Source organism: Scaptodrosophila lebanonensis, unplaced genomic scaffold (assembly GCF_003285725.1).
Source record: "Scaptodrosophila lebanonensis strain 11010-0011.00,11010-0021.00 unplaced genomic scaffold, SlebRS2 tig00000092-arrow-pilon, whole genome shotgun sequence".
Classification (NCBI taxonomy): Eukaryota; Metazoa; Arthropoda; class Insecta; order Diptera; family Drosophilidae; genus Scaptodrosophila; species Scaptodrosophila lebanonensis.
In genome coordinates, this window is record NW_022060566.1 from 5,272,858 (window position 1) to 5,295,583 (window position 22,726).

Consider the following 22,726-nt stretch of genomic DNA (forward strand, 5'->3'; position numbering starts at 1 on the left):
TGAGCATCCATTCGAAAATGCTGCAACCACTCAGACAGCGGCCGGTGCAGTATTAAAGGTTCTGTGGCGGTTTGGTCAGCCGGCGTTAGAGCTATTAAATACGACAAGGAAGAGGATTTCCGTACCAGTATCCGCTGTTACGAGCAGTGGACTTGCACTACAGCCTAGACGTGTGGTGGCAATGACTGATCTGTTAGTAATTCACCACATCGGCTTGCAAACTGGAGACTCACTGCAGGCGTTGAACAACAAGCCACCGCCCAATAAAATCATGGTAGATAGGGCCATTTCAGCTGTTTTGTTGGACACTATGTCGACATGGGACAGCCATAACAACAGGAGACAATTCCGCTGCGCTAATTGTGGTGCATTGGAAAATGCAGAAGATGAAGAAAACTTAACAAAGTCCACGCAAACTGAGTCATGTAGCTATGTTTCGAACTTGGATAGAACTGTGCTGGCTGAAAGGCTAAACATGTATTCAAAAATGATAGCCCAACAGATGAGTGAGGTAAAGACAAAATCCTCAACAACTAGCGGAGAGTATTTTGTACGACCAGGACGACGAGGACATTCGGTGCCTCATCCCTGGACCACATCTTCAACCAGTGGCAAGACGGCGTCGAGTATAATGATGACAACTTCGCCAACTTCAATTCACAGCCTAATGGAAACAATGGAATCGTTCGACTCAGACAAATCTGTTGGGCCACAAGTTTCGACTGATTCGTGTGACGAAGGCTCTGACCAAACTCCGTTGGTTGCAACGTCCTGTACAGAAAGCAGTAGTTTGGAGAAAATACTTGCAGCAAAAAAGGTATTTCAGCATGTGGATGATCTGTCAGAAGACGATTCCTTTGAGCCGAGCTTAACAGATTTGGAGAGCGTTTGGACAACATCAAGCATAACCAGCTATGAGGATTGTCCGAGCCGACCCAATAGCTTAGGCACCAAATACTGTCCCTCTGTGCCGCACATGCCTACGACGAAATCTATGTCAAGTTGGCAAATTAATATTCTAAAAATGCTGAGAGCAGGGGATTCGGGCCCAACGACTTCAACTTCCCCTACAAAATACTAATTACGGTCATTTAAAAATGCTCTCGTGGCACAAAATCGGGCGCCAATATTAGAACGGTGATTTATAACACTGATTGTAACAGCTGATGTATGCGGCTGAATACGATGCTGCCACATAATATGTATGGACTGGCACAAGCAGAAAATGTCTTAAAAGTGCTTGATGTGAATATATTTATAGACGTTAACAAAGTAGTTTGTCCGCAAAATTGTTTGTATGGTCGTTAGACTTTCGTTGTTAAGCACTTGGGCCCAGAATAAATGCAATTATTAGAAATTTTAACCTGATGGCAACTCTTTGCTTTCCCGCCTTTTTCCATGAGCGAAAAGAAAAAGTAGAGTATTTTACAACGCAGCGCATTGATTGGGCTGAATTAATTTTCCCTAAGCATAATAACCATCAATAGTTTATTGACAAAATAGAAAAAACTATAAAACTGAAAGAACAGCGACGACTGAGCAACAACATTACTCAATGCATGTGATTGTAATTTTTGGGCAGTTAGTGAAAAGTAAAATCTTGGTTTGTCAACGTTGTTGTTGGTGTTGTTGTGGCTGAGTGCCGTATAGTGTTTTCGTTCGGAGCGCGAACGCGCAGAGTCTTTGGAAAAATTAGAAAAAGTCGTCCGGAATACGCACCCCGCAGCGACAGGACGGAAAAATGAGCAGCGAAGCCCAGGAGGTTGGCGCTGAGGTGGTCGCCAGTGCTGATGAGGACCCCGAGAAATTGAGCGCCAAATATGAGAATTTGTGCCGTGACATCAACTTGGACAAAAACACCGAAGACACTGCATTCAAAATGTATCAGAAAGTAACCAACAATTTTTCGTTGGAGGTGCGTACACCACATACATATGTATGTATGTATGTATATAAGTATGTGTGTACAACACCCACCCAAATGCATATTTGCAGTTGCGTGCACCCACACACATACACATACATAGGTGCCGACATATGTATTTATGGATGACATTTGGTGTTGTTGCTTTTGTTTACAGGGTAACGAAAAGCACTGGATGGCGTGTGCCATATACACGGCCAGTCGTCAATCACAAACGCCGACGGTCAGCAAACAGGATACGGTTATGGGGAGCTGTCTGTCACTGAACAATCTGCTACGGAGCTGCCGTATGAGGTACGTTTTCCCTTCATCCACCTCCTTTCACCCAGTGACTAATCTCTATTGCTATCTCTATCGCACACACTGCATTTCCAGCATATACGATTTTAAAACAAAAATTAAACAATGGTGTAGCATGGCGAATATGTCAGAAGAATTCCGTAAACAGATTGACAATATGGAACGAAAGTTTAGCATCACACTCACACTGTTCAAGAACTACAGAACGATATTCGAAAGAGTGTTCTCGTGTCCACCCAACGAGAAGAAGCACAACAAGTATAGGTAGGACTTATATATTGTTTACCTATGTATGTATATACATATGATTATCAATTTCTATTTATGTATATACTGCAGCGCCTTGCACTCCAAATGCTCGTACATTAAGCTAGATGATATTTGCTGGCGCCTCTTTCTGTGCGTCAAGAATCAAAAGCCATCAGCAACTGTCGATTTGGTCACCTCATTCAATCTTATGATGTGCTGCATCGATCTGATCTATGCCAATGTACTGGCCGAGAACCGTACTGATCTCATCAATCCCGACTTTCCGGGCGTACCCGAATTCTCTGAAGCCAAGCCACGCGATCATTGTATACTCAGTCATTTCTGCGATATGGCGGATGAGGCCAAAGTAATGAAGAACACTGTATTCAAAAAGATAATCCAAGCATTTTTTGAAGCCAAAGTAAGTGAAACAGAATTCTCAATCACTGAAACAACTCTAATCCAGTCCACTCTACAATAGACGATTTATGGCAACGAGGAGACGATGCTGGGGCTGCTGTCAACCGAGAATTTCGAGCGCAATCACAAGTCGTTGAACATCTCCTACGAGCAATATGTGCTCATGGCGGGTGAATTCGACGAACGCATACTGGCTGCCTATCACATGGACGCTAATGAGCACACAAATCTGAATGATCAGGCCTTGCGTCCACCAGTCACGCCACTGACGCGCCAACAGGATTTGCCAGCCATGTCCGATCGTAATTTCGAGCCTGTAGCCCATGCCACAAGCAATGTGAAGCATTTGAGCGCCAAATTCACTACCCAACCCACAGACTTCGTTATGTAAGTGGAAAACAAATCGAATTCATATGAATATCCATACACCCATGGCTAATTTAAAAAGAAAACAGTATGGCAAGTGACTTAAATTAATACTAACAAGAAAGGGACTAATCCAAAAGCAAATCTAGCGAGTCCGTCCATACGTTTTTTAATATTTACAGTAACTTTTCAATAGATATTACATCTCACAAGATCTGCTTCTATTTGGTAATAATTTTTCCATTAAAGTGGTAATAATACGAATTAAAAATGATGCCAAATCCATCGTCATATTATTGACTATTGAACTGCATAATATGTTATATCATTTGAATATCGTTCCAGGCAAGCCGGTGACGAAGTGATTCACAAAATGCTTGAAATGATTGGAAAAATGAAGCAGAGATTCACTACCGAATTTCCCATTCGCAGCGAGGCGGAGAATCGATTTAAGCTGGCCATGTCGGTATATTTCTCATTACTCCATCACATATTGCTTGCCGAGAAAAACAACAAGCCGAACATTGATCTCAAGAAGAACCTGTCCCACGACATGTTCAATAACACGCTTATGGCCTGCTGTGTGGAACTGGTCCTGGCGGCGTACAATACCGAGCTGAAATTTCCCTGGGTTCTAGACTGTTTCGGCATCAACGCCTTTGAGTTCCACAAGATAATCGAGATTGTGGTGCGCCATGGCACCCATGAAGGTCGATTGACACGCGAGCTGGTAAAGCATCTAAATTCGATCGAGGAGACATGTCTGGAGCGCTTGGCTTGGCTTCGAACCTCGCCCGTTTGGGGTATGATCGCAGACGTGGAGACGCTGCCCACAAGCGCCGAGGTGAACAATGACAGGTCTGCTGGCGCTCTGCAAATCTTCCTGCGTAAGGTCTATCTGTTGGGTTGGCTACGTATACAGAAGCTCTGCGCCGAGCTGAACCTTAAGGACAAGATGCCCGACAAGATCTGGACCATATTCGAGCATTCGATAAGGGTGAAAACGGAATTAATGAAAGATCGACATCTCGATCAAATCATAATGTGTGCAATCTATATTTATATAAGAGTAAGTGTCTGATCACACAATGCATCTAATACCATAAAACTCACGTCTCCCGCTTGCATGGTTATTCTTCATTCATCATGGCTATGATTTTTTTTTCTTTTTCTTACAATTATGATTGGACCCATTGCAAGTCCCTCTACTCCTACTGCTCCTTCTCCATCCCGATTGTTTGACGAATTTTTACATTAATTTTAGTGCAATGAAAAGTTACTTCAACAATTACCAATCTTATCAGTTTCTACAATAACATTATATGAAAATCTAATATTAAATCGAAAACATACATATTTTCATCAAAAATGTAAAACAACATCGGTTTCGAAGTCATTCCTTTTCCTTTCCTATGCAATGCTAACTTTTATCTTATAAAATACAATTGTTCTTCATAGATCAAAAAATATCATACATATTTGATTCTGAATACTGCTTCAGAATATGAACTTTTTTATTAAAATTTTATATGAAAATTAATGAATAGTGTGAGGAGTATCAGCTTGTCAGCAAATTACCATTTAGTTATGCTATTTAATCAATCTACCAACTATGACTGATCTAAACTATAATTTCTAGGTAACTAAAATGCAGGATCCTAAGTTCAGCGACATAATGCGTTCCTATCGCAATCAGCGGCAAGCCGTGAATAGCGTCTATCGTGAGGTGCTCATCAAAGATAACGACGGCAAACCCGAGTACAAGGACATTATATATTTTTATAATTACAACTATGTGCCCGAAATGACAACCTGGTCCATTGAAAATCTAAATAAGAACTTGGATGTAAGTGGTGCCTTTGGGTTTAACTGTTTAAACATTTATTTCAACGAATTCCTTTCCAGCGTTCGGATTTATTGCTTTCGCCACACCCCATCGAACGCCAATCGCAACCCAAGAGGCTAACAAGCGGGCTTTACGTATCACAAATGAGCAAAAACGAGTTCCAGCCCTCGCCAAATGATGATGTCTACAGTTTTCATTGCAGTCCGGCCAAGGTAAGTTAGGATTACTTTTTAAAGATTTTTGAAGGTCCCCCCATTACATTAATATTTGCAAGTATTTTTAATCAACAAGCGATCATGTTCTGAGCTTTTTTTTTTAAAGTCGTGATTTTTACGATCATGCACAGCTCTACTTGCATTTGCAAACTCAAATGAATTGAAGAAGCTATTCCTAATATTTTTCCACCTTTCCCTTTCTCGCAGGACTTGCAAAAAATGAACGAGAAGGTGCGCGGGGGCAAGCGGTTGTTGAACTTTAACGAGGACTCGCCTCGGGAAATGTCTTACCATTTGAAACAACTGAAGACCGTCAGGGATGATCGCGATACTGAGTGCAAATAGAGATAGACGACGCAAAGCGAATCGGTTGCTCGATCCGCCTAATCTCACACAAACAAACACAGACACACATCCACCCACACAAACTCCCACACACACACACACCTTTGTGAACCTGGTTTTGTAACTGGCCATAAGCCTTCCATTTAGTAGTTGTTTTATAAATTTTTTTATAATTAATATTTTATTTTTTTTTAAATTGCCATTACTTCCATCCCTTCTTCTTTAATGTAAAACGTGCCTGTATTCCTTTTATATATTTTAATTTTATTATATTGTAACAAGCGCGTCGTCTCCATTTACCATATGCTTATGTACAACACAGACATATACTGAAGATATATAATATAGTTGCTTCGGTGTGTGTGTGCGCGCGACATACGCATTTTTTTATTATTGGCAACTTTTTCAAGCCAACCATCCACCCACCCACACACCTTCCATCCCATTCGCGTTTATACAAATCGCGCCTAACTTAACATTAAAGAAATTTTTAGCAAAGAACCGAAGAAATCCCTAGATGTTACTATCCCTAAAATTAAAAGAAAGGAAATAGAAACTAGCAAGTTCGTAGTTGACGATATATAGTACACACATACATTCGACAGATCTACGACCGTTTTCGCATAACCATACCAATATTCTATACATATGTGTATAAAATCTATCTATATAAAATCTATAAAACAAAAAATTAATAAAATATTTGACCAAAACGAGTCTATGTTTCTTTTCTCCCTTTAGATTTTCACCTAGGAATAATTTTTGGCTGTTACATTCTTTTCTGAACACATCGATTCCAGACTTCATGTCGCAATACAATATAGTACATGTACTATAACTTAAAATTCACCACTAAATATGGAGTCCTTTCAGAAAAGCTTAAACCTTTTGGAACAGACTGCCCTTAAACCAATGAATCGGAAAAGTATGCTAAGTTAGGTAGGAATTTACAATTAGCTTTTAAAAAGTATACGCTTGGGAGCTTTCTCCAGATTTCTCCGACCCTCAAAGCTTTATTCTCAGAAGTCGTTGTGCGTTGCAGTCAGCGACATAAAAGGATATTCAACTCTTTTTAATAGTTTCCAGTCGTGCCGAATTAAATATTATTATTATGTTATACGACATCGATACATCGGAACAACCTTGTCGTTTCAAAGGTTCTGCTGTGGTTCCAATAATTTTTCATCAAACGCATACATAAATGTGCTTGTTTTGATTCCGTTTCATTTAATCGAATTCAGAAATGGGAACAACAGCTATAGTCGAAATTATATTCGTTTGTTGGAATAAACCTGCCATGTAAAATTTGATTTGATGGCACACAACACTTTCGATTCCAAGTCCACTGTTATTCAGCAAATGCTTTAATTCTGATTGTGATAACATAAGTATTAGTATATACAAACATACATATATCGATTAAATTAAAATAACATAGAGATGAAGGTGTTGGTATTCTAACGCTAAAGCACCGTGAGGCTCAACCCTCGAGACGTACTGCCTTCAAAATACTGGCGAGGGCCGTGCGTTGCTCACCGCTGAGAGATTGCATGCGCTGCTGGAGTAGGGGAGCACATGTGTAGAGGGGGGCCGCTTTTTCGGGTACAATGCGGTGCGCCACTCGTACCCAGGTGCCGGAGACGACGTCCAGCTGGCCCTCAAGTTCATTCCAGCAGCCGGGCAGGTCCTCGGCTCGCGCCAATTCCAACAGATGGGCAATGGCCAGACAGAGCTGCTGTTGCAGGGCATCCCGATGATTGTATTCCTCGAAGCTCTCCAGTGCATTAGAACGCTCGGTGGCCTCCAGGAGCGCACGCCACACAGTGCCAAAGTGCTGGCCGAAATCCTCACGACCCCTAATATGCAGCAGCACACTGGTGGCATTGATACGCACCTTGAAGTTGGCATGTTGCACCATCAGTTGGCAAATTGCCGGGTAGAGGGTGGCGGCCGTTGCATTTCCCGCGGCGAAGAGCGCTCGACACCGCACTAGACTGCCAATGGCATAGCAAGCATTCCACTTCACCTTGGCGCTTCCAGCGGCACGTGCACAATCGATCAGCTTGTTGAGAGCGCGCTGCATTAGATCGCGCACCTCCGGCTTCTCCTCCGGTTCCCCCCGCTCCGGCAGGCTCAGAAGACGCAGCAAGTTTCCCAAAGCACGGACTCCATTGGCGCGCACCTTGTCGTGATCGCTGCAGGCGCTCGTTGCGCACTCAATAAGGCGATAGAGCAGCGGAGTTGAGATGCGCTCCTTCGGCAACTTACTGGGAAACTCCAGCAGTGGCGTCACCAAGGCATCACTTATATTCCCCAAAGCCCAGGCGGCCTTTGTGCGCACCAACAGCTGTGGATCACCAGCTAAGCGTAGCGTCAACTCTGCCGTGTTTTCCACAAACACCAAATCGTTTCGAAGCGTCGGATGCAGCAGATAAACGGCCAATGCCCGCAGCGCCGAGGCACGCACTTGATGCTCTTCATTGTCGCTGCCACTGCAGCCGCTCAAGAAAGCGAGCAGCCCATTACGCTGCGGCTCCGGCAAGCGTTCAAAGCAATAGGCGCCCATATTAGAGAGCGCGTCGCAGAGCGCGCACTTCAATGTTGGAGATGCGACGTTCACGTACACGCTGTAGATGGTGCGGAGAATGTTTTGCCAGAATTTGGAGTGCTCGGCCCGCCAAAGCTCCGGCAGTTCCAGCACATGACGACTCATCTGATAGGCATTCCCCTCCAGGCAGCGGGCCGCATAGAGGCGGACGTCAGGCGAGTTGTCGGTAAGAGATAGACAGAGGACCTTGTACAGGCTCTCCAAATGGTCCTGCAGCAATCCAAAATGTGTGGCCATCGCCAGCAGTACCTGCAGGCATTCAACGCGAAGCGGCGTCGCAGTATTTACGGACTCCAGTTGGCGAAACACATACCGCAGCAGCCAGGAGTTGCGGGGCACTTCAGAGTTCTGCTCCACCCTCTTGTCTTCCGGATGCTGCACCTTCTCAGAATTGTGTTTCTTTTCATCGGACTTTTCCTCCTTCTGCTCGTTTTGCTCCTCCTTCTTTTCAAGCTGTTGTTCTTGCTGCTCTTCCTCCTCGACCTCCTCATCTTCTGCCTCCAGTTCAGCATCGTTCAGTATATCGCAAAGATCAGCAAATTTCAGCTCCTGTTCGCGCACATTTAGACGCGGCGCCGTGTTAACCAACTTAGTGGTTACCTGGTGAGCCGAGGGTAAGCCCACAGCACAGGCGATCTCCTGCGTGAGACGCGGCGTAGCTACCAACAATTCCATGACCAGCAATGCGGATACTTGAACGGTGGCCTCCACATGGCGCAATAATTTCTTAACTTCTGGCACGAACTGGTAGACCAGACCCATATCCAGATGTTCGAAAGGCGTCGCCTGCACCAGCACGGCCAGACATTTGAGGCTCTGCGTCAACACCGGTGGGGCATATTCCCGGCTCAGGATCTGGGCGAGCGTACGATAGGCAGAGAGTAAGCTGTTGGACAGATTGACTGCGAAATTCGTGTAGTTGCTGGCGCCAATCGAGCTGGCCTGACTCAAGTAGCTCCTGGAGCCATAAATGACCTGGCCAGCCACCTGAAGGGCCAAGGCTCGGCACCGTCCGTTGCCATCCGTCTGGCCAATGTGCAGCAGATGCAGAGAATTGCTGCAATTGCCTTTGCAGTCGCTGGGAAAGAGTATATGCCAGTAGCCATAGAGACTGCGTTTGGGCAGCTGCTTCACCATAGCTGCTAGGAGCTGGAGCGCCGCTGAACGCACCTTAGCCTGTCGATGACGTTCCTGCATGGCATTCAGTTGCCGTGGCTGCAGGGTCGTCGGCTCGTCGGATTGAGTCTGGCCCTCGGATTCGCCGGTACGGTCCGCACCATAATCGTTGCTGGTTAGCAAGAGGAATAGCTCCTGATCACGACTGGTGGGTACGGGCGCCTGATGTTCGCGCGTATTGCTGCGCTTCTTGATGGAACGCATTTTGCGTGTCTTGGGCTGACGCCCACCATTGGAGCGTTGTCCATTGATCGGCTCCTCCTCGTCGTCGGCATAAACAGCCGTCTGCTGGGTGGGTTGCACGCGATGCGGCATTTGCAGCTTCACGGCGGAGCCATCGTGCTCAGTGCTAAATTGTACGTACGCCAGGACGAGGCCGAACAATTCCGGCGTCTGTTGCTCCACAAACTGTGGATTATGCAGCGCAATTTTGGCCAGCAACTGAAGGGTGTGCTGCAGCAGCTGCGGCATCTGTGTGGCGTTTTCTGCCAACGCACGTTGCTGCCACAAGCCGACGTAGTGCACTTGTATTAAAGCATTCGCCACTTGGGAGCTGAGCTTCAAATCCTCCGCCTCCATGGACGCGCTAAAGACTGTGTCCAGGCACAATACCAACAACAGCATTGCATCCACACTATCCGCAATCTTGATGGCCGCCAGACTCGTCCAATACTTGCGCACATTAACCGCCGCCAAGCCGGCAATGCTCGACATCGCCGCCAGCTTCAGCAGCGTGCACAGACAGCGTAGGGTGTCCACACTTCCATTATGCTCGTCCGCACGCAGCAGCAGCCATTGGATGAGCTCATCGGCCTTCGGACCGCCCAGAGCTAGTTTGTTGCTAAGCAACAGCTCGTTCAGCCAATCCATCCATGCGTTCGCCTCCGGACCACCTTCCTTCACTCCCTCCTGCACAGACGATACTAACAGCTGTGCGAGATGAGCCATCGTTTGGCTGTCGAGGTTCTCGCCAGCGATGTGCAATTGATGTAGCAGCTTCAGGGGATGCTCATGATGCGCCTCCTCTGCTCCTGGAGCAGCTCCTATCCGTGCACCCACGATTTGGACCAGCGTCTCGTAGGCCTTCTTCTCCTTATCCATTAAACCAATTTCGCATTGAAGCCTACTACTTTGAACTGAGACACATCGAACGACTTACAATGCACGCCTATCGATAAGCCATTACGTTCCCATGTATCGATACTAATTTTGTAAAAAATATCGAATTTTAGTCCCGTAGAAAAAAATAAATCGTTCCATTTGAATTGCTTTTGCTTTATATATTTTCCAATTTAGCTTATGGCGTTTTCTTATTGAAATTCTCCCTAACGATGTTTGTAAAACAGAGGAGAACTCATTGAAGGGAATACATTTATTAATTTACAGCATAGAAGCTTTATGCCAAAAACAAATTGCGACGTAAATTAAATATTTTATTAAAGATCTTTTTAAAAATAACAAAATATAATAATGCTGTAACATACACCTATTTTGGAAGATTAATGCAACCAATCGAATCCATTTTAGGTAACATTATTACAAATAGTAGATGAGAATTGCTTATATCATATATCGGAAGCTTATTATTTGCATATAAAAAATAATAACCCTGTAAATAGTTTTAGAAACGCTAGCAGATAACTTCCGGTAACTTGCCTGTTACTCGCATTCTGCTATCCTTGAATAGAAATGTTTTTTATTTCAAATGTTTATTTTAGTTGAAATTATTTTATCACAACTGCCGTAAGAAATTGCTTTAACTTTATAACTAGAAAATATTCCTCGAATATCCACTTACGGAACGTCTGAATAACATCATGCCTCCATATCTGTAAAACGAATCTCTATAAGAAATGGGAGAACATATTTTCGACATATTTTTCGTATATAAACCAACATAAATAATTTATAGAAATGACATTGTGTATATTATGTATTTGCACGCACCAAAGTCTTTATTTAGTACATAACGAAAAGGTTCATAGTAATTAAAAGCTTACATTACTGTGTATATCTCGTATATATAATTTCAAATGTTTTGTATATATGTGTATATATATTTTATAAGAATAATATATTAATAAATATCATGTTATGTAAAACTATAAAACAATTTTGCTCAGCACTATTTAATTGATTAACATGCAGTGAAGTTCACTGAGCAGCGACCAACACCATTACTCACGAACCAAATTCTATGCAATTACCAAGCAATCATGCCATAGTCGATCAGACCGACTATGCGATACCCTCTATCCAATTGTAAAAGCTCATCTAAAACCGAATTTCTATGAATATATCTTAACTAATAGCTCTAATGATAACTTTGGTTAGATAGCCATATTTTGTGAATAATACTACCAACATAATCTGTCATATTATCATCATCTAAATTATCTGCAGCATTGGCTATCGTGGGCGTTCTTCATCGGTGTGAAAAGATTACAAAAATGAAAAAACACTTTCAGGAATTGGGTAGAGGATATAGAAATAGCACATCTTCATCATTACTATTATAATAATCATTAACAGGTCTGCTGTAGTTATCCCTGAGCAAATACCACACTTTAATAACCCGCTGGTTTGACTAACTAGCTTTGATTCACTGTTTAATAATTTGGTTCATGAATTTTATTAAATATTCCAATTTATATACATATATATAGAGAAGGGCTTATCCGTGTATATTAGGCGGGCTTTCACTGGTTGAAAGGACTATTATCTATATATATATATATATATATATATATATATATGTATATTTATATATACTAGAGTGCAAACATACATTTCTTTCATTTTCTCTTTACAAATTAAAAGTCTTAGAAAAGAACATAAAGCCAAAATGTGAGTTTGGTGTAAAGATACATAATGCTTATTCTTACATAGCTATTATTAATTGCACATACATGCATGCATACACACACACACGTATAGTATATATTTGTGTATAATGGGTAGAATTTCGAATACGCACGTATGCTCTGCATGTATGTGTGTACGTGGGTAGGCTAGCGGGGTCTACATAAAAACGAGACCCCGGAAAGGAGCACATAAACATGAGCTATGAATTATTTAATTTAATCTTTGGCAAGACCGCAGATGTTGATCACAAAAATCGTTTCCGTTTAGATTAACTATTCTTTTGTTTGTCTTCCATTTAACTTTCTATCCTATGCATATAGGTATGTAGGTATAAAACTACGATATATTATTTTCACTAATCTCTACATTCATCCTATATATACATCCACATATAAATCCGTGTGAAGAACTAAACTATCGAACAAGAACAAGAATAATATTTAGTACATATAGTACGTATATCGTAAATAATAATGAACACTATAAAATTAATTATGTTCAAGTATTTTGAAAAATTTGGCTAAATTTGGAGCAGTGACTCGGGTATTGGGAAGGAATACGTTATGGCTGACTCAAATAATTTTTAAAAAAATATACAAAAACAATATTTTTAAATGAAGTAGTCCGCAGCGACGTCGAACGGATGGGTTTTTGTTGGTAATCGTATCATTGGCAAGGCTCTTAATTAAGTACTCTACAAATTCTACGGAGCGCAGTCAGCGGCAGAAGATTTTCAATATCAATGGAGCAGGACGTCGCGAGCACCTTTTCATTTACAGATATATACACATAGAAGATATATCCATATACGAGTATATACAGTATATACATACTTGTACTACTGCCTAACGAATTAATTTTTATAAATAATGGAGTCGTTCGGGTATAAATTTACTAAAATCGCATAATAATGACAACCAGCGGCGAGCACCACAAACAAATGCCAAATGGCATGCGCCATCGGTATAAGTCCGTCCGATTTAAAAAACGCAATGCCTAGTATATAGAAAGCACCGCCAAATTTTAATTGCGTCATCCCAGGAAAATTATGACCGGTGAGTATTACAACCAGAGCCGGTCCCAAACCCATTATTATATAGAAGAAGGTCTCCAGGCATTTATATCGTTCGTGATAGAGCTGCGAAGAAAATGAAAGATAATTCATTATATTATCATTATATTATTGTGTGGATTCAACTCACCTGTTGATACGCTATGCCAATAGCTGCCATTAACCATATTACCCATTCCATGCAAAACAATATCGCCGAATGATTCGTATTCTCCAGCGTCAGCCACGGAAAATATGAGCCAGCAATGAACACATAAATCATAGCGCGATCGCAACGATGCAAAATATTTTTGAGCCCACAGTATGTGTGCCAACCAACGGCTGGCCAAGCTTTGTAGTTAATTGGTGGTCTATTAACAATAAAAAGTTGAGTCGAGTTAGTTCAGAGGGAAAGGAAACAAGCGGAACTCAAGAAAACTAAAAGTAAGTATAGTGGCCATTATGTTTAAAAGTCTGTCTTTCCTACTCTACGCATTTTTACGTGAAGATATTCAAAAGCGTTTTATTTGGAAGCGTAATGAAGAGTCAGTGAAACGTCTCACGCACATCAACCGCCTTTATATCTAAATGTAATGAGCATTTTACAATTCTTCAGAAATGGTCCCTTAAGAAAATATAGTTTAAAATCACTAAACTCTCAATTCTCTGTGTAAAGAATTAAGTATAGTGGCTATTACGTTTTAAAGTCCATCATTTGTATTTAAAAGCTTAGTTGGTTAGTTATTGAAGAGTCAGTCAGTCGTCTTTTTATCTATATCTTTTATCTATACCTATACATATCTTTTTATCACTGAAGAAAATTAAGTTTAGATTCACAAATCATCCCATTCGTAACGAATCTTAGGTATGCTTGACCCATTACTGCATGTTTTATAATACATAACTAAATCAAGAAAATGCATTCTTCTAGACTACAAGTAGATGATACTGCAATTTGATGATATATAAGAGCTCTGAACGGACCCGATTACTGTAGAAATTGTAAAAGCAACAAATATGGAAACAGCACGCTTGAAAAGAAACATTTATTTCCGTAATATTTGCACTCTCTTTTCGATTTGAAATCACATAATCAAAAAGCAAAAACATACATATTTTAAATCGGATCTCAGTTGCAACGAAAACTTTAGAGCTGTTCTTAAGATGAAAAAAAAGCTTTCTCAACAGCTTTACAACAGACAAACAGGGTTCAGGTTTTCGTGGGTAGGACAAATAAATATATGTGACAAATACCCTCAGCCATCACTTTTATGTTATGGATGAGAAACAATTTCAGAATAGCTCTAATTCTGTTTGAATATTTGTGACGTAATCGTTAATGCTACTTACTTATGCTCCACACAGTAGCAGGAACAGTGAAAAAAGGTGGATACGGTGAAGAGCATGCAGAGGGCACCGCCATAGACCCAGGAGACTAACACCTGGCTCGAGGTGTACGAACGCTCGAATAGTTTGATGGCAGCAAACAGGGCGGGAACAATCCAAATGCCGTGCGTGATGACATTAGCCATCTGCTCGATCTGCGATATTTGATGATAGATGAAAGATGATTTTAGGGCAGGAGTGCAATCCACCCAAAGGACTATTACAATTTAGGACTTACCTCTGTGGGTTGATAGGCACAGCCTGGTCTGGCTTTGGAGTTCTTCCATTTGATATTTCGCAGCTGTAACTTGAATGTTGAATTCGATTTGATAATTGATTTCCAGAAATTGGTGAGCAAATTGTCCAGGAATGAGTATTTGTTCTGTATATCCTGCACCAGGTTACTCATTGTGCGTGGTTGCTCATCGACCAGCCAACCGGTCCGCCAGCCAGCAAACTGTCAATTAGATTTCGATTTCAAATTGTGTTTAGCGAAAGCATTCGAGTTTTATTTAATTGATGAGTGCATGCACACAGATACGCTCCATTGCACACGACTGTAAATTGTAACAGTTTTTTTTAGTTACCTGCGCCCCTAAACCTCTCCGATTCCCTCCCAACTTAGGTCAGGGATCAAGAATATTTACTTAAAAAAACAAGAGAGAACGCTACAGTCGAGCAAGCCCGACCGTGGAATACCCTCTACCCAGACAAACTTCCTGCACTGAGGTTTATGCGCCTTTAGCAGAAGCAAAAAGAAGAAGAAGAGCGAATTTAATGCTGCAGCTTGTGGGCGTAGTTCTGGAGTGAAATTGTTTCGCTAATAACTTTTCTTAGAATTGACCTATTTGTACAAGTATGAAATTAGAAAAAGTAGATATTTTGTGAATAGATTACGTGTGCATATTGTGGTTATCGTAGATGGACAGTGTTGGCGAAATTCTATAGCGGGTAGAGGGGAGGGATTATCAAAAAAAATAAAATAAAATAAACTCGTGTAGCCTAGGGACTAGGAGCGTCTGCACACCAAGTTTGGTTAATGTGCGCTCAACAGTTTCCGCAATCCAGGCGTTCATCTAGACGGTCGGATCGATTTCTTTTGTCATGCTGATCACGAATATACATATATACTTTATGGGGTCGGTGATGCTTCCTTCTGCACAAACCTAATATACCCTATTTACCTTACGGGTACAGGGTATAATAAAAACTGAGGCGGAATCCGCCTGCACACTATATGCGTTTAAATTGTTGTTGCTTTTTACAAATTAAACGTAACCTTCAATATCAACAACAAATAGGCAAGTGTAAAGGTAAATTGGAAAAGTGTATTTTGGATAATAATTGGGGCGAGCAATTAAGAAAATGCTAATACTTCAAAGGTCATAAAAAGATTATTTGAAGATAATTCATTTAACTACTTATAGGGTAATACTTGTATTAACACTGCGCCTAACATTTAAAAAAGGTAGCCATATTGTAAAGGCAACAAATAGATTTTAGAAGATAATTAAATATACTACAACATAACTGAACATTCTACATATGATTTCGTAAGCTATGTGATAACAGATATGTATATTTAAATGTTATTCCTACAGTTATTTGAAGATAAATAAATAATAACTAAACAATTTTGAACATTTAAAGCGTTTCACCAAGAAAAAAAAATTAAATATGATAGAAAGACTTCAAAGGTCGTAAAGATAAATAGACTACAAAATAGCTGATATGTTTAGTTTCAGATGATCGCGTGATAGCTTTGGTGTTAAACCGCAATATACGGAAATTGCGACGTTTTCTTAGCCATATACATATATGCATATTCTCTATATGCATATAATAGGCAGAAAGATAGAGAACTCTTCTCTATCATAGGCAGTTAGGGGGGTTTACGAATACGCCTATTTTTGAGCTGCCACCTATTACTTAGTCTTATTTTATAACATTAATTAGTTTCTTCCAGCAGATCACAGATAATACGATTTTTAATTTAAAATCTAATAAGTTTCAATTTTTGAAAGCGTTTTTTTTTCGATCCGTAATTTGAAGTTCATGTGTTAAGAATTTCGTTAACGCGGTCATGCCTAAGATGTTCGAACTGACACCTCTTGAATTCTGTATTTTTTTCAACTCTTAAATAAATACCCAACTAATTCATTTTCCTAATTTATTATTATATTATTTTCCTGACTTAAATTCTCATAAATTATGTAGAAATCGTTAAAAAAAAAACAATATTTGAATAAAATATTACCTAATTAAATTTAAATATAACTTTTCTTTAAGCTGATATCTCTGAACTGCATAGAAACGATCTATCCAGTGAATAAAGCAAGAACTGGAAAGCAACAATGGAAATTTCGCGTGAATTGGCTTACGAACCGATTGCCGCAACGAATTCACATTTCATGGTGAAGAAACGAAACTAATTTGTACACAAAACAGCTGTTTAATTTTACGAATAGCGCTATTAATCGCTATTTCATTCTTTGCGTTCCCATTTCCACCGATTTGCTGCATAAACTAGAAATAAACCCAAACGGATTATCGATTATACGACAATATATCGACAAAACGCTGATTGCTGAGGATTTCTGCAACAGATTTGTTAGCTGATGAACAGCTGATTTGAAATCGTTGAGCAAATGTGAAAAAATTCGTATCTCTCTGATCGATAGTCAATCATATAATATTGGTGTGAAGCTTCTTTTTTTAAAGCGGAATATATAATATTTTTGGGAGTTAAAGAGTTACATAATAGACACACAAAAATAAGCTGTAGAACTGTGAACATAAAATTATGCTTCATGCTTTTCAAATATTAATCCATTAATGTGCATATCGGTATTACTTGTAATATTTAAGAATTAGGTGAGCCAATAGCATTCTCGAATAGCCAGCAAATGGTTCTTATCTTATAAAGCCACTTAATCAAATAATACGTATGGGAAACGTGCGCTGAAAATGTATGTTATTAAGAAGAGCTATTCAGCTGAAAACGAAATTTAAAACATTTAATCAATTAATATAAATAGTTCAGCTTCTAACGTTTCATGCCTTTATGGAAATCGCTATACCCTTGAGACAGACAAGAGTTCGTAGAGTTCGCAGAGTACTATACATATATTCGTATATTATTTAGGTCAGTCTATTCCAGACGACGAAATGGTCCTAGTAAGATAGACTTCAAGCTCTACTTATACGACTTTGAGTAACGAAGTATTTAAGGTTAAAAGTATAGAGGAACCGCACTAGAAATGCAATGGGTACATACTTGTGTTTCTGTTCAGTTAATGAGATAGGAATTATCGTCAGAGGTCTCTTTAACTGGCAGTTGGGTGCTGGTCTCCAGAACGAGCAGGGTTAGCGATTAACGCGAAGCGATTGATGGGGACAAAGTCCCCTTATTTTTGTTTTATGTCGGAAAAACGTCTGCGATTTTTCGCATAAACAAAATTATTTTGAAGACTTGATGGCAAAGTCATAAAAAGGTTTTACTAAAATCGCACAGCATAGCGTTTTTTGTGGCTTGTTTATTGCTAAAGTAGCCGGGCGGTTTATTGTTTCTATTATGGCTTTATGGTTATCACTTTAATGCCATTGATTGCTCGCTTATCAGTCCGTGGTGGCGGCTATGACGGCGGCAGCTTTGGCTGGTTATTTGGGCATATAGTATAATAGAGATAAGGAGGCTAGGCAAATATTTGGCGGGGAGCATTGATATACGAGTGGCTGGCTCTGTTGGCTTTATCAGCGATATACAGTTGAGTTGCACATTCGGAAACATACAAGTATAGTGGCAGTGGCTCGTTTACACTGACCTTGCCGGACATTGGCGGATGGTGTTTGGGCGCCAGACACTGTCCATATATACATAGTATAACACTTTATGCTTTATATGTATGTAGCTTACATATACTATATATGAAAAATGACCTCTGTGGCTGTCTTTATGCCAAATCAATTTTACAATTTGAATCGCAAATGGGCTCCGGCTACTGCAATTGCCTGCATTGTGGGGGCACTGGGACTGCAATGTGCGGAATTTATGCATGACGTCCAAAGCGACACAATTCGCCAAAATCAAAAGCCAAGTGTTCTCAATTAACATATGCATGCACACATGCATGCATATATAAATACACATATCTATACTAGATATATACATACATACTTGTATGTATATGTAAATACTTGTATAGACACGTAAATGCGAAACCGGTCTTTGAAAAGAGCCAACGAGCGGCCAAGTATGTATGTTACGATGAGCAGGTATTGTCCAAAAGGCCATGAACTGCATCTTTGTTGCCAAAGGCACATCAATTTCTTACTCATATAATACATGCTATAATGCCCATTCGTTATAGGCATTTATTGGCCCAAGAAACTGCAACTACTTAACACTCGTCTAGAAAGGTTGCCTGATAATGGAGAAGCGAGACAAAGCGCAAAAACTTTAGTCTCTGCTCGACTGTTCTTTATTGCCGTACTTTCAATTTTCGTCTTTATGTTCCGACTTAAGTCTAGTGTTATGTGTTAGGAACAAAACCATCTTTATTTGAATCTGTGTATGCTCTTTAACCTCATCATTTTACGTAACCCTCATGCTCCACAGACTACAAGTAGTTCATCTGCCCTAATCGTAGTAATTCTTCTCAATCCACTTGTAAATCCTACTTCTCTATTATGGTGTTTTTGTATTTTATATTCGAAACACCTAATTGTTGCTTTAGTGGCTTTAACTAGCCAATAAGTAATAACTAATAAATACTAAATCATCTTTTTCCACATAGCTTTGAATTCTTCTAACGCCCAGATTATTCATATTATTTAGTTTTATTATTATATTATTTTTAATTTATTGTATTATTTAGTTTTATTTGAGTGCTTGTCTCCCTACTGAAGCAGAAATATTGTGCAACATTATATACTTGTATATTATAGGGAGGTACTTATTGGAAGAAAAAAGATTATTTTGCACTTTGAAAATACTTTTAAAACACATATGTAGAGCAATGGCAAATCACAATGCTGATTTCTGTCAGATAAGGCGCCGATTAATAAGCTCCACTCATGTTTTTTAGGAAAGCTGAAAATCAACAACGGAAATAAAATAAACAGAAATATGGAAGACGCATAATGATAAAGACATAGTAAATGAACATGTTTTCTATAAAACTATCAATCAAGTTGCCCGACTAAGGCGGAAAAGCCTCAAAGACTGCCAAGAGCGTATTCATATACATACATATATGTATGTATGTATGTGTTTGTGAACAACCAAACAGCGGTAAAGTCGGGCCATTGAGAGCAACGTGCAACGTTGGCTTAAGAAGGAGCACAGCCACCCCAAACCAAATCCGCCTCAAACTCCACAGAATGGAATGCAGACTTATAACCAGTCCACTCACACTTCATTGCTTGATGCAGGAAATTCAAAGAAGCAAAGATGGTCGAATCGCCTGAACAACTCCCATGCCACTATTCTTAAACTCACCATGGACAGGATGTATCGGAAAGCGCATAGGCTGCTCTTATTGTAGTATGCTAGATGGCGAAATGCTCTCCTGGTGGTCTACCAGCTCTACCCAACTAATCTCTAACAATACCCCGCCACACTAAGAACCAACCCGAGTCGATGTGTATATTGGTTGTTTATATCCATCGGCCACATTCCTCTATTTATTGCATATATACATAGTATTCGCCGAAACAATTCTCCCAAAAATAATAACCCTTCACTTGTGGATTAAACTTAGGACTGTAATTTTATTTTACTTCATCAAAATATAGATTATCCTGTTCAGAAAGACACTTTTTTATATATAACATCTATAACCACATAACTTAAAAATAATCAGCTGTGAAACGCATTTTAGAAATAGAGTTCAAGCACACCTTCAAGAGAATAACTAATAAAAATAAAGTAGAAAACATAAAACCTGTACTAATACATTTACATTCAGTAGGCAACACTTATGTACTAATTATAATGATAACAATAAGAGCAAAAAAATAAAAATAAATAATAATAATAATTCTCCTTAAATTGATAATAAAATTCAAATAAATTCAACGTACAGTCTTATCTTATTAAATTTGATTATACCTTCCAAAACTATGTTAAATACCGTTAGGTGCAATGGGAGTATTTTCGGATTTGACATCAGTGAACAGATATAAAAAATTCTAAAAATTATATTTCGATTTTATTTCACTATGTTCGTCATTAGAGAACTGAAAGCTGTGAAAATGTGTGAGCAAAATTCTTAGAGTTTCGGAAAATCTTTGCAAGTAACACTTTTTATCCCATGAAGAAGTTATTTGCTTCTTTAAAAATCAAGTAATTTTAACATCATTTTCAACTCAACCACATTCTGAATGCAAACCATTTTCATTGAACTTTGCAGTACAATAAAACCCAAAGTTGAGTTAAAGTCGATTAAGTTAATTTCTTTGATTTGCAAGCTATTTAAAGTACGATTATCTGCTCTCTCTATCTTATTGTGAATAAATAGATCCCTTTAATTATTACATAATTAGCCAGAATATGTAAGGATTCCAGTGCATTGATTGAAATAGTCATGGTTCACAATTTTTTGTTTATTTATAGGCCTTAAATGTTTTCGCGAAAATAGTAGAAGTGAAGCAGTTTTGTTATTCAGTCGATTTTTGTAATCAAAATAATGCCATCAGTACCTACATACATACATAAGTACATATGTATGTACATATATCCGTTAATGCTTCGGGTGCAAATAAATATCCTTCTGCTTGTTAACTAAATTATGTATTTATATATTTCTACAAGCTGGGTACATAAACATTATTTTCTAGCGGCTGACGACAAGGAATGCACTTTGGTCTGCAGCTGAATTCATATCATGAATGACATATATATGTACATACTCGTATGTATGTATGTATGTATGTATTTGGCTGGCGCGTTTGTGTTGTTGTCCGCATGCCTATGCTTACGACAAAAGTTCAACTATTTTTATATGCTAATCGGGTGGCTGTGAAAGCCAACCTGTCTATATTTATGGGGAATCGAACGGCGGGACGTTGCAAAAGCTGCTCACACACATATACACACATACGTACTACTATGTACATAAGTATGTATGTATACGAGTACATATATATGGTATATAATATATATGTACATATACATACATATATAGTGCATGTGGGTGTTGCTGTTGCTCTTCTTGTTGACTATTGGGACAATGGGTGGTCTTTTGTTTACAAGTCAGCAATAACAACGACTCGAAGAAGGCTAGAGGGGAGGCACAACAACAAGGGGCTAGCGGCAGGAGGCAGGTGGCAGATTGACAGGTTGACGCAACGGTGTATTGGCTTTTAAGTTGTCGGCTCTCTGCTGCTGTTTTTTAATCTAATTTGCTGTTTAGTGGCTCGCCAGGGCAGGCAGGCAGGCAGGCATGGATGCAGACAGACAGCCACCTAGCCAATTGTTATCATGCATAATAATTATGTGCATGCCAGCAAACAGACACACACACAAGCACAACTCAGTGGCTTCCGCATTTTGTTTTGCGCGCCCAATTAGTAGTAGCAAGCATGATAATTGAATATTAATAATAATAGTATTAACAAAACGTCGCTTTTGTATTAACTTACAAGCATACAATGTTGTTGTTGCCGTTACTGCTGTTGCTGTGATAGGTGATGCGTTTAATGTTGCTAATATTTGTATAATACCTTTGCATTTATGCACAACCGCAGTACGTTTAACAAAAGGGCATTGATGCAAAAGAAATGATAACTAAACAGCAACACACACACACACACACACACACCTACACACATCCAGACGCACACGCAACGCTCAGGCGACAGAATAATTTAGGCAAAAGAACAGAAAATATGCGTAGGCGGCGGCGACAACGCGCGGTGTGAGCGTTCGACACAAACAACGCGCACTTGCACTTAAAATATTTAACAAAAAAAA

General features: G+C 39.8%; 3 protein-coding genes across 3 annotated transcripts; 1 reads left to right on the forward strand and 2 right to left on the reverse strand.

Annotated features, from left to right (window-relative positions):
* The first annotated feature begins 1,461 nt into the window (after positions 1-1,461).
* On the forward strand, positions 1,462-6,378 carry LOC115627093 (retinoblastoma family protein). Its single transcript, XM_030522645.1, has 9 exons — positions 1,462-1,915; positions 2,082-2,218; positions 2,300-2,488; positions 2,564-2,894; positions 2,955-3,280; positions 3,605-4,328; positions 4,899-5,105; positions 5,165-5,317; positions 5,528-6,378. Exons 1-9 carry the CDS (start codon positions 1,742-1,744, stop codon positions 5,663-5,665), a joined length of 2,379 nt encoding a protein of 792 aa, XP_030378505.1. The 5' UTR covers positions 1,462-1,741; the 3' UTR covers positions 5,666-6,378.
* Positions 6,379-6,993: 615 nt separating this feature from the next.
* On the reverse strand, positions 6,994-10,583 carry LOC115627085 (HEAT repeat-containing protein 6). The gene has a single exon (XM_030522635.1). It carries the CDS (start codon positions 10,548-10,550, stop codon positions 7,146-7,148), a length of 3,405 nt encoding a protein of 1,134 aa, XP_030378495.1. The 5' UTR covers positions 10,551-10,583; the 3' UTR covers positions 6,994-7,145.
* A 1,629-nt stretch (positions 10,584-12,212) lies between these two features.
* Positions 12,213-22,726, reverse strand: LOC115627148 (monocyte to macrophage differentiation factor). The gene is made up of 5 exons (XM_030522726.1): positions 22,396-22,726; positions 14,990-15,208; positions 14,716-14,906; positions 13,517-13,736; positions 12,213-13,452 (listed from the first exon to the last, which is right to left on the reverse strand). Exons 1-5 carry the CDS (start codon positions 22,399-22,401, stop codon positions 13,168-13,170), a joined length of 921 nt encoding a protein of 306 aa, XP_030378586.1. The 5' UTR covers positions 22,402-22,726; the 3' UTR covers positions 12,213-13,167.

What these genes read in the sequence shown, in the direction of transcription:
- LOC115627148 (XM_030522726.1), bottom strand. An exon ending in TGCTACTGTGTGGAGCATAA is followed by an intron (nt 13,737 to 14,715) that starts GTAAGTAGCATT and finishes TATTGTTAATAG; the next exon opens with ACCACCAATTAACTACAAAG. An exon ending in TTGGCATAGCGTATCAACAG is followed by an intron (nt 13,453 to 13,516) that starts GTGAGTTGAATC and finishes TTTTCTTCGCAG; the next exon opens with CTCTATCACGAACGATATAA.
- LOC115627085 (XM_030522635.1), bottom strand. Translation starts at nt 10,550, where the DNA reads ATGGATAAGGAGAAGAAGGCCTACGAGACGCTGGTCCAAATCGTGGGT.
- LOC115627093 (XM_030522645.1), top strand. Translation starts at nt 1,742, where the DNA reads ATGAGCAGCGAAGCCCAGGAGGTTGGCGCTGAGGTGGTCGCCAGTGCT. An exon ending in CCAACAATTTTTCGTTGGAG is followed by an intron (nt 1,916 to 2,081) that starts GTGCGTACACCA and finishes TTTTGTTTACAG; the next exon opens with GGTAACGAAAAGCACTGGAT. An exon ending in CAACCCACAGACTTCGTTAT is followed by an intron (nt 3,281 to 3,604) that starts GTAAGTGGAAAA and finishes ATATCGTTCCAG; the next exon opens with GCAAGCCGGTGACGAAGTGA.